The sequence below is a fragment of the Rhinoraja longicauda genome, chromosome 16 (assembly GCF_053455715.1).
Source record: "Rhinoraja longicauda isolate Sanriku21f chromosome 16, sRhiLon1.1, whole genome shotgun sequence".
Taxonomy (NCBI): domain Eukaryota; kingdom Metazoa; phylum Chordata; class Chondrichthyes; order Rajiformes; family Arhynchobatidae; genus Rhinoraja; species Rhinoraja longicauda.
This window is the reverse complement of record NC_135968.1, coordinates 38,528,498-38,546,005: the sequence shown is the minus strand read 5'-3', so window position 1 is coordinate 38,546,005 and position 17,508 is coordinate 38,528,498. Positions and strand designations below refer to the sequence as shown.

At 42.5% G+C, this 17,508-nt stretch overlaps 1 protein-coding gene across 4 annotated transcripts in view; it reads right to left on the bottom strand.

The window, feature by feature from the left end:
- Positions 1 to 17,508, bottom strand: part of tcerg1l (transcription elongation regulator 1 like) — a 563,581-nt gene that overhangs the window by 434,446 nt on the left and 111,627 nt on the right. For 3 of the 4 annotated variants that reach the window (XM_078413654.1, XM_078413652.1, XM_078413651.1), the window contains exon 5: positions 10,755 to 10,898. The exons of the other annotated variant lie outside the window; for it this stretch is intronic. In XM_078413654.1, the coding sequence (XP_078269780.1) occupies positions 10,755 to 10,898 (144 nt within the window). The remainder of the gene's footprint in view (positions 1 to 10,754; positions 10,899 to 17,508) is intronic. 4 annotated transcript variants of the gene reach the window in all.

Sequence of the window (17,508 nt, the reverse complement as noted above, 5' to 3'; positions counted from 1 at the left end):
AGGGTACATATCAAGAAATTGCAAGTGCTCTATCCATAATTTTACATTAGTTCAGTTTATTGGATTCCAGATGGTGAAGATATGATTTTCCAACAGCACCAACAGAAATAGGTCTGACAGCAGAAGCCTTGACATTTACAACAATTATTTCCAATTCTTTTTGATATTAACTGAAAATTCCTTATCTGTCTGGTTAACTTTAGCTGATTGCAAGTCAAAGGAAAAAAAATATTTGGATATAAAAATCCACCTATAAAAATACTCACCTTTTCTTCATTAAAAAAAAAGAGGTCTACTCCAGGTTTCCATTTATTTACAGCAGGAATACAAGCAAAATCACAGCAAAATCCTCCTTAGTTCTTCGAAGTAAATATCACCAGCAACAAAGTTTTTAGGAGTAAATACCATCAGCAACTTGTCTGTGACTAGTCATATTGAAGCAATGGCCAAGAAAGCACATCAACGCCTCTACTTTCTAAGAAGGCTTAGGAAGTTCAGCATGTCCCCAACAACTCTCACCAATGCCTACAGAGATGTATAGAAAGCATTTTAACCATGCATCACAACATGGTTTGGGAACAGCTCCATCCAAGACCGCAATAAACTGCTGAGTGTTGTGGACGTAGCCCAGACCATCACACCAACCAACCTCCCCTCCATTGACTCTATTTATACTTCACACTGCATCGGCAAGGCAACCAGCATAATCAAGGATGAGACTCACCCAGTCACTCCCGTTTCTCCCCTCTCCCATCAGGCAAGACGTACAGAAGTGTGCAAACGCATACCTTCAGATTCAGGGACAGTTTCTTCACGGCAGTTGTCAGGCAACGGAACCATCCTATCACCAACTCGAGAGATATCTACCTCATTGCAGATACCCAGACTATCTTGAATCAGACTTTACTATACTTTATCTTGCATTAAACGTTGTTCCCTTTATCCTGTATCTGTACACTGTGGACGGCTTGATTGTAATCATGTGCAGTCTTTTCGGTGACTGGATAACACACAACAAAAAGCTTTTCACTGTACCACGGTACATGTGACAATAATAAACTGAACCAAACTAAACCAAAAACCCACAACAGATCAATTAATTTTTTTAAAACACTTACCTTTTCTTTTACTGTGTTACACCAAAGGTTTGTAAACCGTTTGATATCAGAGCTCCGAAAAATGATCACGCCCCTCTCAGGATGATCATTTGATTGACTATGAAATGGTTCCTAGTTCAAAGTTCTGGCCCAAGTGACCATTGATGTCAACTAGTTATCTTTCAAACTTTCAATCGACATTAATTTCACTAATAATAAGTGACCATTTAACATGTTGGCTGTTTATTTCTGACCAATGCCCACCCAATGACCTTCACACTGATCAGGAATCGTTTGTCCAGCCAAAGACCTGCCCCAAACCTGACCACAATCCAATATCACAAATGCGGTATTCTGACAATTCTGCTGATTCTGCACGTCTGTTTGATTTTGTTGAATTTCTAAGGCACAATTTCTAAGGTATATTGTAAAAAAATTCAAATATTTTTAAAGAAACGTAACGCAATTAAATAGTTCATGGGGTTTTTTAAATCATCTTTAATTATTCTTATATTTATTAAATCAAAATTATTAATTTTAAATCAGGTATTTCAAGGACCAGGGACTAAATTTCCTTAATAAAAATGCTTGTTCTCAGTCAGCCAGCAAGCCATTCAGAACTTTATTAATAAAAATAGCAACAGAAAACCATTCCCATACATGTCCACGATCGTTTTATTTTTTTTAAATCATACAAATTATTCCCAAGCAATTCGCAATTGCACCTAAGCAGACATTCTACGTATGGGCATGTAAAAACAGAAAATAGATAAATGAAATGAAAAATTAATAATTCAGGCAGATATCCATGCTATGCCCTCTCACGTCTGCTCCCTCTGCAACATCTGTCATTTACTTCTACCGTTTTTCTGAGTGTGTGGGCTCCAATGTACTTAGGAATCAATTGAATGTCTGCTACAAATCAGATGGTTCCATGCTGCTCTTCAATCATTTGCAGAGATTACATTAACCACATCTTCATTTTTCAATCCTGTAAAGTAATCTCAATCAATGGAAATCTCTACCTAGCCTTTCAGGTTGTGAGAGAGAAGTAAAAAGGGTTAATTGATTTAAACTAAGGACCATGAGAAATAGCTGACCTGACTAAGAACCGCAAGAGTAAATAGTGACATTCCGAGGATAAGGGCAAGATATCCAAGGAACTAGTGACGTTCCAAGGAGAGGGCAAGATATCCAAGGAACTAGTGACGTTCCAAGGATAAGGGCAAGATATCCAAAGAGTAAATAGTGACATTCCGAGGATAAGGGCAAGATATCCAAAGAACTAGGAGAGAGGGCAAGATGACCAGAGCACTAGGGGAGAGGGCATGAACTACTCTGTACTGCGCATGCCTAATGAGATAAATGAATATTGCAAAAACGCCCCGCATGACAAGATGCCTCATTTAAATGTACATGCGATGTATGATGTGGGAGGCAACAGGGGCGATGACGGTAGATTGTGCACCTCAGTGCTCCGATTGGAAGGAGCCCGAAGGGGAGGAATTTAAGATGTGACAATTGTAAAGTGAAGTGAATAAAAAGAAGGGATTTTCCCGACCTCGGTGTGTCTTGAGAGGGAAGGCACCCAACTCTGCAGACTTGCAAATAAAATACTTGTTTCTCTAGATTGTCTCGAGCATCGTAATTGTGAGCACTCAAATTTGCATCTCACAGCTTGGGGGCTCGTCCGGGATCGCCACTCCGGCCGGCTGACGGGAGTATACGGAAGAAGGGATGGTGCACCCCGCTGAGTTCAGCGGTCTCAGACTCCTTGCTTGCCGTCAGCAGTTTGAGCGAGTGATACCTGGACCAGAGACTCGAGAAACAAGTGGGAGGACCAGGAAATCGCGAGGAGCTAAATCGAGTGATTCTTGTGCACAAGACCCGGGTAAGAAAACTGACTATTAAGTACTACTCGGGCGATTACAGCTAAGATCGGAGGGGAATTCCGATCGGGAGAATAAATGATCGGAGGGGAATTCCGATCGGGAGGATGGGCAGTGAAAACGGAAAGCCCAAAAGGGAGGGGAAGGGCGGTAAGCCCAACCCCCGCATTCCGCCTGATAGTCCGTTGGGGCGAATGCTGAGCCATTGGTGGCAGGGAAAAACCCAGGGATTGGAGAAGACAAAAATTATTAAGTTCTGTTATTTTGATTGGCCAAAGGAACCAATAAAAGGGAGTTCAGTCTGGTGGCCACGACTGGGCTCCGATGAGGATTGAGTACGGCAGGCACTAAATGTGTTTGTTAATTCAAAAGCTTCCCCTAATCTGGAGGAAAGTTGTTATGCTTGTAAGGGGAAAGCGAAGAATAAATCCTGAAAGAATCACAGGAATCACAGGCTTGCCGATGCCTCAGAATAAATATTAAAGGAATATAGTAGAACTATAGAAGATAGAAATAGCGTAATAGGTAGCATAGTGACTATAGAGACGGAACGGAGTGAGAACAAGGACTGCATTTAAACTGACTGACCAAGTACACTAACATAAGACGAATACAATGAATAAAATAACTGCAGTTGAACTACTAAGTAGGAAGTTCCCCGTATCCAAAGAGGATATTAAAAAAAAAAAAAAAAAAATTTTTTTAAAAACACTCTGAGAAATGGAAAAAAAAAAACGAAACAATTGGCGGCACGGTGGCGCAGCGGTAGAGTTGCTGCTTTACAGCGAATGCAGCGCCGGAGACTCAGGTTCGATCCTGACTACGGGTGCTGTACTGTAAGGAGTTTGTACGTTCTCCCCGTGACCTCTGTGGGTTTTCTCCGAGATCTTCGGTTTCCTCCCACACTCCAAAGACGTACAGGTATGTAGGTAAATTGGCTGGGTAAATGTAAAAATTGTCCCTAGTGTGTAGGATAGTGTTAATAGTGTTAGTGTGCGGGGATCGCTGGGCGGCACGAAAAGGCCTGTTTCCGCGCAGTATATATATAAATATGATATAAATGTTGATATAAATGTTGATATATTTATATTTTGATATAAATATGTGTGATGAAATGGGAGTGTTAATTAAGAACTATAAGCCTAAGGATAAATCAGAAACCAGAGTAACGAAAAAGGAAAAATAACTAGACGTACTTAAATTGTTTAGAATAGAAGGAGAAAGGCTGAGGAAAGCATAGCAGGAAAAGAATACCACCCCAAACAAGGGTGAAAGACCCCCAAAACAGCATGAAAGTCAGGAGCTTCAGGAGAAAAAAATCAACTCTGTACCCCAGCCCATGGGACCCTGGGTATCCCCCTCCCTATTCCAGCCAGGACGGAACAAAGCAGTGCCCTTTGGTAAAAGGGAATAGTGGAGATAGAGGGAGAAGTCACCACTTGGAACGATGAGCAAGACATAAAGGAATATAGACAGAGAAGGGGGCAGCGGGAAAAGGAAAGGATGAAGCAAGAAGCACGGGAACTAGAAGCAGACATCAAAAGGCTGCAGGACCTCAGGGACAGAAAGATTTATGGGACCCGTCAGGCAGCAAATGAGGAGTATGAGGGAGACAGCAACGCAGAAACACAGGCATGTAATCAGCAGGCATCAGAGGCAGGACAACAACTGCTCAGGGCAAATTTCGTGACTAAATACAGAGATGGAAATACCTGTTAGTGGTAGTAGACCATTTCACTAGATGGGTAGAAGCATTCCCTACAGCAACTGCCACCTCACAGTCGGTAGCCAAGGTATTATTGGAGCAAATTATACCCAGATATGGGATTGTGGAAACATAAGACTCAGATAGAGGGACCCATTTTGCCTCCAAAACACATAAAATGATATGTGAAGCATTAGGGATTGAATGGAAATTGCATACACCATGGCATCCCCAGAGTTCCGGAAAGGTGGAAAGAATGAATGGCACCTTAAAGACCCAAATCACCAAGTTAGTAGAGGAAACGAGACTCCCCTGGACTAAGTGCCTTCCGATAGCCTTGTTAAGAAACCGAACGGCAACTCGGAAAGATATAGGGGTATCCCCATATGAAATGTTATTCGGGCTCCCGTACTTAGGAAAGATAGAAGGGATCCCAACAATACCAGGGAACGACGTGTTCTTAAGGAACTATTTACTGGCAGTATCCCAATCTCTTGCAGAACTAAAAACTAAAGGATTATTGGCCCAGAGCCCGCCACTGGATTTTCCGATTCACTCAGTCAAGGCTGGAGACTGGGTACTAATAAAAACGTGGAAGGAAGAAAAGTTGCGACCTAGGTGGACTGGACCCTACCTTGTGTTATTAACCACCGAGACAGCAGTACGAACAAAAGAAAAAGGGTGGACACACGCAAGTCGATTTAAGGGTCCCGTGGAGGCCCCACCAGACAATATCAGCCCGTAGACGGCACGTGGAGGAAAGGAGCCATTGACTTTGGTATTCACCAGGACCCCGCACGGAAAATGAAGACTTTGTGCTGGTGGATCGGGTGCTGGGTGGTTATCCAGGTTGTGAGTAATGTAACATGCATAAAAATAACTATACCACAGAATAGAAGGGCCACCACCATCCCATTTGATGTATGTGAAGGAAAATGGTGGTGTGGTCATAGGATGTATGTATGCACCCATCCCTGTAAAGATTGGCACGAGGTATTCACTTCATCTAGAGAGGGGTGGCATAAGCCCACCTATCAAACTGATAGGTGGAGAATATATCAAAACCCAAACGAGGGATTGCCAGGACGTGTATATGTAAGCATACAGAGGGTTCAAATGAAGAAAAGTGGTAGGTATTGGATATGTGCAGATAAAACAGGGAAGGACGCATGCCTGAGGTTTGAAATAAAGGTAGAACGGGACGGATATATGGTAAAATATGAGGATAAGGGGGGAATGTTCCAGATAGAAGACAGTCAGAGTAGGGATCCCTGGGCAACCCCAGCACCACCTGTAGTCCACAATGTCACCACGGAGTATGAGCCTAAGGATTTAAATATAACTAGAACAAGTGTGCCCGTTCAAAGCGGGCCCGTTGGGCCCGTGCCCACACCCAGGGAGTGGTGGAGGGAGGGAGGTGTTGAGGATGGAGGGGGGGAGGGTGATGAGAGATGGGGCGGTATTTGTGGAGGGGGGAGAGAGTGAGGGGGGAGGGGGCCCGGGGGGGGGGGGATAGCGGGGAGATGTTCTCCCGTGTGTGGGAGAGAGGAGAGAAGCAAGGGGAGAGAGGAGAGGTGAGCCGGTGATCGCGGGCTGGCGCCGCTAACGGCGTCCATTGTTTTGGTGCGAGTGAGGAGATGTCGCGCATGCGTGCTGAGTACAGAGTGAGGAGATTCCGCGCATGCGTACTGTGCACTGCCGGACCGCAGCGCCCCCCTTCTGTCAAAACTTCGATAAATGAGGGGGGGCAGCACCTTTAGACCTCTGTAACTTTAAAAATATGCGTCCTGAAATAAATAAAAATACCATTTTCCAGCAGCGAACCGCATGCTGATTAAGGCGGTTCAAAAATCGTGGCGCTACGGTTAACCGTTTTGCCGGAATTGCCGTATTCAGCCGACATCAGTGGAATATATATACAACGCTACAAGATCTGAGTTTTAGTAGTATATAGATGATAGTAACAGGAGAAATAGAATTAATGCAATTGTATGGGGAGGGAATACCAACAGGGGGAAAGGGAACCAACACCTGGCTTACCTGGATGATGTACACGGCCAGAAGTATGCAACAAACCAATTGCTATGCCTGCGCCGGAGCTAAGCCTCAGCTGGTCCCCGTACCATTTCCCCTGAATTGGAATAGGACACCTGGGGCTATGTCATGTATACTACAACTATTCACGAATCCCATAATACCAAAGAATGAGACCTGCCAGAAATACCATTACCTATTCCCGGCTAGTAACAACAACACGAAGGGCCAAAGGAAAGACCCTCGACCTCCGCCATTCACCATTCCCCTAGGGGAGGAGGGATTTGAGTGCTATACAAGATATAACCCAGATGGACAGGAAATGGGGGAGGTGCTAAACTGCAATCAGATGTATAACATTACAGCTGAGGAACAGGGGTCACTGTTCAGTAGCTCCTGGCTGAGAAAGCAGATAGTCAGTAGAGCCGATGTCTGGTGGTGGTGCGGAGAGGATACCCTGTGGCCCCGGCTACCAGGGTCATGGACGGGAACCTGTACCCTTACACAACTAATGATGCCCTTCACCATAGCAGTAGAGCATGCGGTCGAACTCAATGAAGGAGGCCGACGACAAAGGAGAGAGGTGAGAGGATCATTTGACACACACATCTATATAGATGCAATAGGGGTGCCAAGAGGGGTACCCGATGAATTCAAAGCCAGAAACCAGATAGCTGGTGGCTTTGAGTTCATACTCTTCTGGTGGTCCACAATTAATAAAAATGTGGACTGGATCAACTACCTGTACTACAATCAACAACGCTTTATAAATTACACTCGAGATGCGGTTGAAGGATTAGCGGAACAACTGACAGCTACCAGCCTAATGGCCTGGCAAAATCGCATAGCCTTGGACATGCTCCTGGCTGAGAAAGGGGAGGAATTTAAGATGTGACAATTGTAAAGTGAAGTGAATAAAAAGAAGGGATTTTCCCGACCTCGGTGTGTCTTGAGAGGGAAGGCACCCAACTCTGCAGACTTGCAAATAAAATACTTGTTTCTCTAGATTGTCTCGAGCATCGTAATTGTGAGCACTCACATTTGCATCTCACAAGGTTATAATTCATATTTGTTCAAACCATTGTCTCACCTATTCACTCAAAAGTACAGAAATGTTTCTGGCACACAGTTCTTTGAAACAAAGGCTGCAAGCAAGCTTCTGGCTAAAGTAGCACTAATCTTATTTGAATATCAGCATTCCACATTAACTTAAATATATCGTCTCTTCCGAGCTTCTACAAATAATGTAGGGGTAGATTCTATTTTTTAGAGTCTAGCAATTAACACTGTGATCTAGATCACTGATCACTGTGATCACTGTGTGATCTAGCAATCACACTGTCATGGGAACACGACAGTTGAAAATCAGATGGAAGAATGTAAAAGGACTTTTTCCACATGCACAGTGGGCCGACAGTGATGTTCCCTCAAAGATGCAGTACACTTTGGTGCTCTCTGCATAGAGCTTACACACTTTCACTTTGACTGCACGAGTTTCTCTGAGGTGCTTCAGTTTCCTCCAACATCTCAATTACTAGGTTGATTCCCGGAATGGCGGGACTGTCATGTGTTGAAAGACTGGAGCGACTGGGCTTGTATACACTGGAATTTGGAGGGATGAGAGGGGATCTTATCAAAACGTATGGGATTGTTGGGGGGTTGGACACGTTGGAGGCAGGAAGCATGTTCCCAGTGTTGGGGGAGTCCAGAGCCAGGGGCCAGAGTTTGGGAATAAGCGGTAGGCCATTTGGAACTGAGATAAGAAGAGACTCTTTCAGTCGGAGAGTTGTAAATCTGTGGAGTTCTCTGCCTCAGAGGGCTGTGGAGGCCAATTCTCTGAGTGCATTCAAGAGAGAGCTAGATGGAGCTCTTAAGGATAGCGGAGTCAGGGGGTATGGGGAGAAGGCAGGAACAGGGTACTGATTGAGACTGATCAGCCATGATCACATTGAATGGCGGTGCTGGTTCGAAGGGCCGAATGGCCTACTCCTGCACCTATTGCCTATTGTCTATTGACATGCTTTCTGCTTGTTTATTTGCTCGCTGTAAATTACCTGATGGTTGGTGGCTGAGAGAGGAATCAGTGGATTGGTTGTTGGATATGTTGGGTACAATGAACCTGTGAGGCTGGTGGCTGATGAGAATGCTACTAGATTCACAGGTGTAGATTCACTCTGTCCCGCTTCCAGGATATGAATCTAACTTTCCTTCCGACAATTTAAATGAACAATCAACCAGGTCAAATCTCCACCACGGAACATTTACAACCATATTCACCCAGCAATTCTCCACAAAGGTAATACTACCTCGGCAGTGAACATCAAATTCTACCACCAAAGTTTTCATGCCTACAGCAAGCAGTATTCAATTTAGATTAATCAATAACTTAGTGCACTCCTCATCAAGGCAAGCGACTGAACAATCAAATCCTTTGACAATTTTGCTCTTTTTGCTTTCACTGTAACCATAACCCAATTAAAAGTTTTGCTGCTTTGTAACCTGTTACTTAATTTACATAAGCAGGGGCATAAAACAGATGAAAAAAATAATTAGATCATGTGTATTAGTGAATTGTTCATTTGCATACACATTTTAATTGGTAAACGGTCTTTTAAATGATTTCAAACGAGACAAATTATCCTTTGTACACTTAACATATGTTTGAGTGCGATTTGTGCTGTGATTAAATGGGTTTCTTACACAAAGAAAACGATGAATCAGGTTTGCATTAAATCCTAAATATTCCTTTGTAAACCTTCGTATAATTGTTCTGTGCCCTGAACTCGTAATGGCCAGTTTTTTAATCTCAAATATCCTAGTTCACAGCAGTATTTGATGAGTACAGTAGAATATTTTCCTCTTTTAGGATGGTTAGAATGGTGGATCTCACAGAAGAACATTTGGTGGCACAGATTACACTGCAATATTGAGTGCCTAATGTTTGATCCTTACAAATTAATGGAAATATGATAAAGACAACACCATTCGACTACATTGTCCATTAGTGCAATTTAAAAAAAAATCTATGGGCGCACAAACCTGGTAGAGATTTCTCAAACGGCAAACAAAATGGAATACAATACTGACAACAAATATTTAACACTGGGTCACTGTCACACTTAATAACATCATTGCTAGGAACAGCACAATAGAATTTTAGGCTGACAAATCATTTTGATCTTGCGTACAGATTATGGTAGATTTTTTTGTAGTCATCAATTCCAAAATATAGAAACATAGAAACTTAGAAAATAGGTGCAGGAGGAGGCCATTCGGCCCTTTGAGCCAGCACCGCCATTCATTGTGATCATGGCTGATCGTCCACAATCAATAACCCGTGCCTGCCTTCTCCCCATATCCCTTGATTCCACTAGCCCCTAGAGCGCTTTCTAACTCTCTCTTAAATCCATCCAGTGATTTGGCTTCCACTGCCCTCTGTGGCAGAGAATTCCACAAATTCACAACTCTCTGAGTGAAAAAGTTTTTTCTCACCTCAGTTTTAAATGGCCTCCCCTTTATTCTAAGACTGTGGCCCCTGGTTCTGGATTCGCCCAACATTGGGAAATTTTTTCCTGCATCTAGCTTGTCCAGTCCTTTTATAATTTTATATGTTTCTATAAGATCCCCTCTCATCCTTCTAAACTCCAGTGAATACAAGCCTAGTCTTTTCAATCTTTCCTCATATGTCACTCCCGCCATCCCAGGGATCAATCTCGTGAACCTACGCTGCACTGCCTTAATTTCAAGGATGTCCTTCCTCAAATTAGGAGACCAAAACTGTACACAATACTCCAGATGTGGTATTACCAGGGTCCTATACAACTGCAGAAGAACCTTTTTACTCCTCTACTGAAATCCTCTTGTTATGACGTAACTGAACCATTGTAATCATAGTCATATTACAATTGTGAGTTTTTAAATAAGCAAATATTCAGGTGATTGGTTTTCACAAGCTTGGTCGATTCACCTGCTTAAACTTATCGCCAATGCTAATGAAGCTAATTGCAGTCAAGCTGAAGGATCACTTACCGATGCTTGGGTCCCTCGCATCAAATTGGCCGATGCCTTTGATGTCACATGTTGCGGGTTGGCCACTATTTCTTCTTCCCAAACCTCGCTGGAGACAATAAATCTGTCTGAGCAATTGAGCACTCGGGAATGTGGAGGGTGTCGCTAAATTAAAAGGAAGGAAATAAGAAGGCTGAATGAATGAAGGGTGAGTGAAGACAATTAAGAAAATGATATATCGCGACCTAGCATATCTTGGCACCTCTTTTGCGTCGTTGTACACGAACAGAAAGAACTTCTCATTTACATTAAAAACCAAAGCATTTGTGAATTTTCTGTCTTGTACAATTACGAAGAAAGTGAAAGAGCAAAACGTGTCAAGCAGTAAACTTTCAAACGCACAATAATGATGTGAATATCCTCTCAGCACATTCAATCTTCAATGCTTGTAGGCAGAGACTCACAATTTTTTTCCAAAATTGCAATTGCTGACTAACTGTAAACGACAACTTTTCAGCATTTATTCAGGATCCCAAAACCTGCTTCAGGAATTCATTCAATACTATAGTCTTCAAGTGAATGGCTCGTGCCCTTCACGTGATCACGTTTTTTCAGTATTTTGCAGCAACCTAATCAATGTTTCTTTAATGTGTAGGAAAGAACAGCAGATACTGGTTTAAATCAAAGACAGACGCAAAATGCTGGAGTAACTCGGCTGGACAGGCAGCATCTCTGGAGGGAAGGAATGGGTGACATTTTGTATCGAGACCCTTCTTCAGACCGAAGATCCTCACTGCTTTCGGCCAGTCGAGACCCTTCTTCAGACTGAAGAAAGGTCTTGACCCGAAACGTCACCCATTCCTTCTCTCCAGAGCTGCTGGCCTGTCCCCAGCGTTGCAGTGCTAATTTTCTAGGTGTCAGAGCTGTCACTGGTGCCAGTGCGGCCGCTGTTAAGTTCCCTGCTAGTTAAAATTCCCCGGTGTTTATTTTGGCTCTCCTTTTACAGAGGAGCACCGCTCCGGTCAGCTCTGGCAGCACTGTACCCCTGCCTGTCCCACTGACTTACTCCAGCATTTTGTGTCTATTTTCAATGTTTCTTTAAAATGACTGTTGAGCACCCCTTTCAAAATTTAAGACAATTAACGCACATATACACTCATTACCTTCACCCATTATACTTAAACAAATATACTTCATCGTGTCAGAGATATAATCTTTTATAATAATTGTGTCTGCTACTAATACAGTCTTGTTTATTGACTTAGCTATATGTAGTGGGCTACCTAATCCTCTAAGAGATCTCAAAGTTGAACATCTTGGAATCTAAATAAAATCATTCAATATTTGAATATGCACTATCATAATCCAGCTATAACAGTAATACCCGCTGCCTTGTGACACAAACTACATTTTCATGCTTTTGCACATGCCCCTTCAAACTTAACAGAGGTGACAAAAGATAACACTTGAGAACTGAAGCACTGAGCTGTTGGTCTTCACAGCTAGAAAATAAATTGACTGGTGGTTAGTTATATTCAGTCTAACTACAACCTGACAAAAAAATGTTTCCATGGTTTCAAGATGAAACAGATGAATAAAAACCTTGAAACAAAAGAAGAAAACATCACCGGGCTGTGATCTGCATATTTATAATAGACCTTACGAGAGCAGATTAACATCAGGAGATGGCAGGATTGTGGACAGTAAGTCACATTAACTGCCTCCACACTCAGTGCTTTCTGCCAGATGAGTGGCGTTAAAATTATTGTCTCATCATGCAATTGGCTACATTCAAGGATTCTGAAAAATTGATGGAAAGGATTGCGGAGGCCTTCACAATTACATTTCAGGCTCCGGGCATCAATGGGTGACGAAGGACTGGAGCGTGTCCAATTCAGAATCCATCTCAAAAGGATGGAGAAAGAATTAATCTAGATAATTACATGCCACTTAGCTCAACATCTGTGGCAAAGAAGATTTTAAACTGCTTAATTAAAGATAAAAATGCCACAGACCTAAACAAAGAAAAAAATAGTTACAGGCACCCATAGCCTTATTTAGTGAGGTAATAGACAATAATATATTGGGGCGAACATAGACTTCGGCACTTCACGCAACATTACTGGAGAAGAATAAGGGGTTTAAGCACCGAATGGTTTAGGGCCAAAATACATTTTTGAACTTCTGCTACATTATGAACCATCCAGACCTCTTCAGGTCGTCTGGGACAGGTCTACTTTCTGTCCACAGAGTCAGAACTAAACATGGAGAAGCAGCGTTTAGTTTTTATGCACCACATATATGGAACAAACTCCCAGAAAACTGCAGGCCCGCTGCAACACTCAGTTCTTTTAAATCGAGGATGAAGACTTTTCTGTTTGACGCTGCCTTTTATTAAATCAAATAATTATTAATTTCTTACACTGCACTGTAACTTTTGTATTTTATACCTGTTTTATTTAACTTCAGCTTGTTTTTATTTTCTATTCTCTTTAATGACTGCTTTTAATTGCTTTTAACTGTCCTTTTATGTTTTATGTAAAGCACTTTGAATTGCCTTGTTGCTGAAATGTGCTATATAAATAAACTTGCCTTGCCTTTAAAAATAAGTGCCAATTTGGTTAAATATTAGAAAAAAGAAAATGGGTCAGCATTTTTTTGGGGGCAATTAGAAATGATTAGCTGTGCATGGCCTGAGGGTCCTGGACAGGGGCGGCGCAGATGTTCAATGGGTAGACCAAATACCTAAAGTGGGCTGGAGGAACCAGTGCCAAAAGTTGAAGGCAACACCAACAGAGGTACGGATAATTGCCCTGGAAGCTAAAAATGATCGCAAAATGAGATTGGTAAGACGAAATAATGTTCTAAGAAGACAGTAGGTACTCACAGCAACTATCAGATAATGCATCAAAACATTTAAAAAAACACTATTTAAATGAAAATAGGCTGAATAGTGCAGAAGAACGGGCATTGGATGCATTTGTGGAATAAAACATTAATGGCAACACTTCAACCTGTGGCAAACTAAATTAATTCTGGGTCTTATCTGAAGGGAAAGGTTTGGTTGCATGCTGTAAATGTGAGATACATTGATGTCCACAGTTGAATTCATTGAAGAAGCATACTACTATGTGCATACCCTACGACTTAGACAATAGACAGTAGGTGCAGGAGGAGGCCATTCGGCCCTTCGAGCCAGCACCGCCATTCAATGTGATCATGGCTGATCATTCTCAATCAGTATCCCGTTCCTGCCTTCTCCCCATACCCCCTGACTCTGCTATCCTTAAGAGCTCTATCTAGCTCTCTCTTGAATGCATTCAGAGAATTGGCCTCCACTGCCTTCTGAGGCAGAGAATTCCACAGATTCACAACTCTCTGACTGAAAAAGTTTTTCCTCATCTCTGTTCTAAATGGCCTACCCCTTATTCTTAAACTGTGGCCCCTTGTTCTGGACTCCCCCAACATTGGGAACATGTTTCCTGCCTCTAACGTGTCCAACCCCTTAATAATCTTATACGTTTCGATAAGATCTCCTCTCATCCTTCTAAATTCCAGTGTATACAAGCCTAGTCGCTCCAGTCTTTCAACATATGATAGTCCCGCCATTCCGGGAAATGACCTAGTAAACCTACGCTGCACGCCCTCAATAGCAAGAATATCCTTCCTCAAATTTGGAGACCAAAACTGCACACAGTACTCCAGGTGCGGTCTCACTAGGGCCCTGTACAACTACAGAATGACCTCTTTGCTCCTATACTCAACTCCTCTTGTTATAATAATTCTCCACACATGCTACCAAAGTTAAGACTTGAATTGAAGTACCTCAGGTTCAACTGACAGGAAGGATCATTCATTGTGATGCCATGTATAAAAATATAAATAATTGTACAAATGTCCTGCTTCCATTGTTCAACTTCCATCAGTGTCATTACAATTTACAGTACAGAAGGGACACATTTATCGCAACATGTTAACGCTAGCCAAAGAAATAGAGACTTTAAGTTGCTCCCAGTTCCCAGCTCTGACATTAATTTTGAAATTACAGCTTAAAAATGCCATGAGTCCTCCCTCCATTACCACTCCTGTCAGTGAGTTCCCGACCAGCACTACTATTTATGTAATAAAAATTAATTCCCCCTCTAATCCTTTCAACATTTAAGTAAAATATGCTGTCTATTTACTGATCTCCCTGCCAAAAAATATTATTTCTTCTTTTTTACCATCAGAACATTTACAATGTTGTACATTTCAACCAAATTATTCTTCCACCTCCTTTATTCCAAAGAAATCAATCCTAACCTAGTCCATCTCTCCTCACGGCCACTGCTTGTATTTCTCTGTTTTTATACAATTGTACAATGACTACAATGCCAATCTTCATTATATCACCAGGTAGATCACTAGTATTACTCCATTCGTGGAAAAACAGATCATTGGCATGTGTTTTCCGCAGCATTATTCTCTTTCTCTCTCAGCTTACAACTTTCTTTCCAGCAACAAGGAGGAACAGGAATGCCTGAGAAGAGGGAGGATGATGAGGAGGATGATGATCATTCATAAAAGGACAATGATAGGGAGCATTAACATTGAATGATGGCAATGGATCTTAATGAGAACTACTCTTATGCACTATACTGCTGACTGTAAAGAGGAAGAAGATAATAGGTCAAATCTAACTGACATCCAACATCTGTATTTGTCTGAAGAAGGGTCTTGACCTGAAACGTCACCCATTCCTTCTCTCCAGAGATGCAGCTTGTCCCACTGAGATACTCCTGCATTAAGGGCGGCCACGGTGGCGCAGCGGAAGAGTTGCTGCCTTTCAGTGCTTGCAGCACCAGAGACCAGGGTTCAATCCCATCTAAAGGTGCTGTCTTTACAGAGTTTGTATGTTCTCCCCATGACCGCGTGGGTTTTCTCCGAGATCTTTGGTTTCCTCCCACACTCCAACGACATACAGGTTTGTAGGTTAACTGGCTTGGTGTAAGTGTAAATTGTCCCTAGTGTGTGCAGAATAGTGTTAATGTGCGGGGATCGCAGTGCGGTGTGGACTCTGTGGGCCGAAGGGCCTGTCTCCGCACTGTGTCTCTAAACTAAACTAAACATTTGGTGTCTATCTTCGGTTTAAACCAGTTTAAACCAGTTCCTTCCTACTCATCTGCATTTGTATAATGAATCACACAGATCAGGAAGTATCTATCTGATTTGCCCTTCTCTTGTGTAGGCTGAAAGACTCAATGCGAAAACATGTGCTTGAATGTTGATTCATTACCCATTTGATACCCACAGAGCCAAAATGTTAGGCCGTGACTATCGAAATGCGAGTGAATTTCTAACTCCAGATTACATCTCATTCATTTATACACAATGGATTCTTAGTTTTAGTTTAGAGACACAGTGCGGAAACAGGCACATCCGCCCACCAGGCACCAGGCGCCGGTCAACGATTCCCACACACACACACACACACACACACACACACACACTATCCTACACATACACACGAGGGAGAACTTACAATCTTACCAAAGCCAATTAACCTGGATAGTGTAGAGGAATCAGGGACTCTGCAGAAGAACTTGGACAGGTTAGGAGAGCTGGCAGAGAAGTGACAGATGGAATATAGTGTAGCAATGTGTGGAGTCACGCATTTTGTTAGTAAGAATAAAGGCAGTGACTATTTTCTAAACGGGGAGAGAATCCAGATATCGGAGGTGCAAGGGACTTGTGAGTGCTGGTGCAGGATTCCCCAAAAGTTAATCTGCAAGTCGAATCGGTAGCAAAGAAAGCAAACTCAATGCTCATATATTTCAAGAGAGCTTGTATACAAAAACGGGGATGCAATGCTGAGGCTCTATAAGGCGCTGGTAAGGCCACATTTGGAATATTGTGAGCAATTTTGGGCACCATATCTGAGGAAGGATGCGCTTGCTGGCTCTGTAGAGGTTTACAAGAATGATCCCAGGAATGAGCAGGTTGTCAGTGAGCGTTTGTCGGCACTGGGCCTGTACTTGCTGGAGTTTAGAAGAATGAAGGGGGATCTCATTGAAACATACAGAATAATAAAAGGCTTGGATAGACTTCATGGGCCAAATGGCCTAATTCTAATCCTGTCATTTATAACACACTTGCTGTTTAAGCTTTGGATTTTACACATAAACTCTCACCTTTCATAAAGGATGGCTTGCATGTTGAGTGTAATGATAAAATGATTAGAAGTTCTGATTTGATCGCAATCTAGCTGCTACTAGATCTAACAGTAGTGGGACAAGGAGGTGCAAGAAAATATAGAGGCTTGTGATACACCCATCTCTTCCCAGGAAGAAAGTTAAAATATCAAACATTTCAATGAGTCCAACAACCTCCAGGACAATTGGGTTTTCGTAATCACTGAAAAATTGACAGCTCAAATGACACAAAGACATCTTCACAAAAAGGTAAGTGCTCTTACTGGATTGGCACTGGCCAGGTGAAGCTGGGATACTTCCTCTCAGGCCCTTCATTCGATCACCTCTGCATACAAAATGTGTAGGAAGGAACTGCAGATGTTGGTTTATACTGGAGATATACACACAAAATGCTGGAATAACTCAGCGGGTCAGGCAGCATCTCTGGAGGAAAGGAATAGGTGACGTTGTGGGTTGGAGCCCTTCTTCAGACTTGTCAACCAACTCTTTCCAATGCCATCACTTGCAGTGTGGATTCTTCAATCTAATAGGTTGGAAAGTACTAGTGCAGTTCAGACAGTACCCCAGGTTCTTTTGCAAAGAAG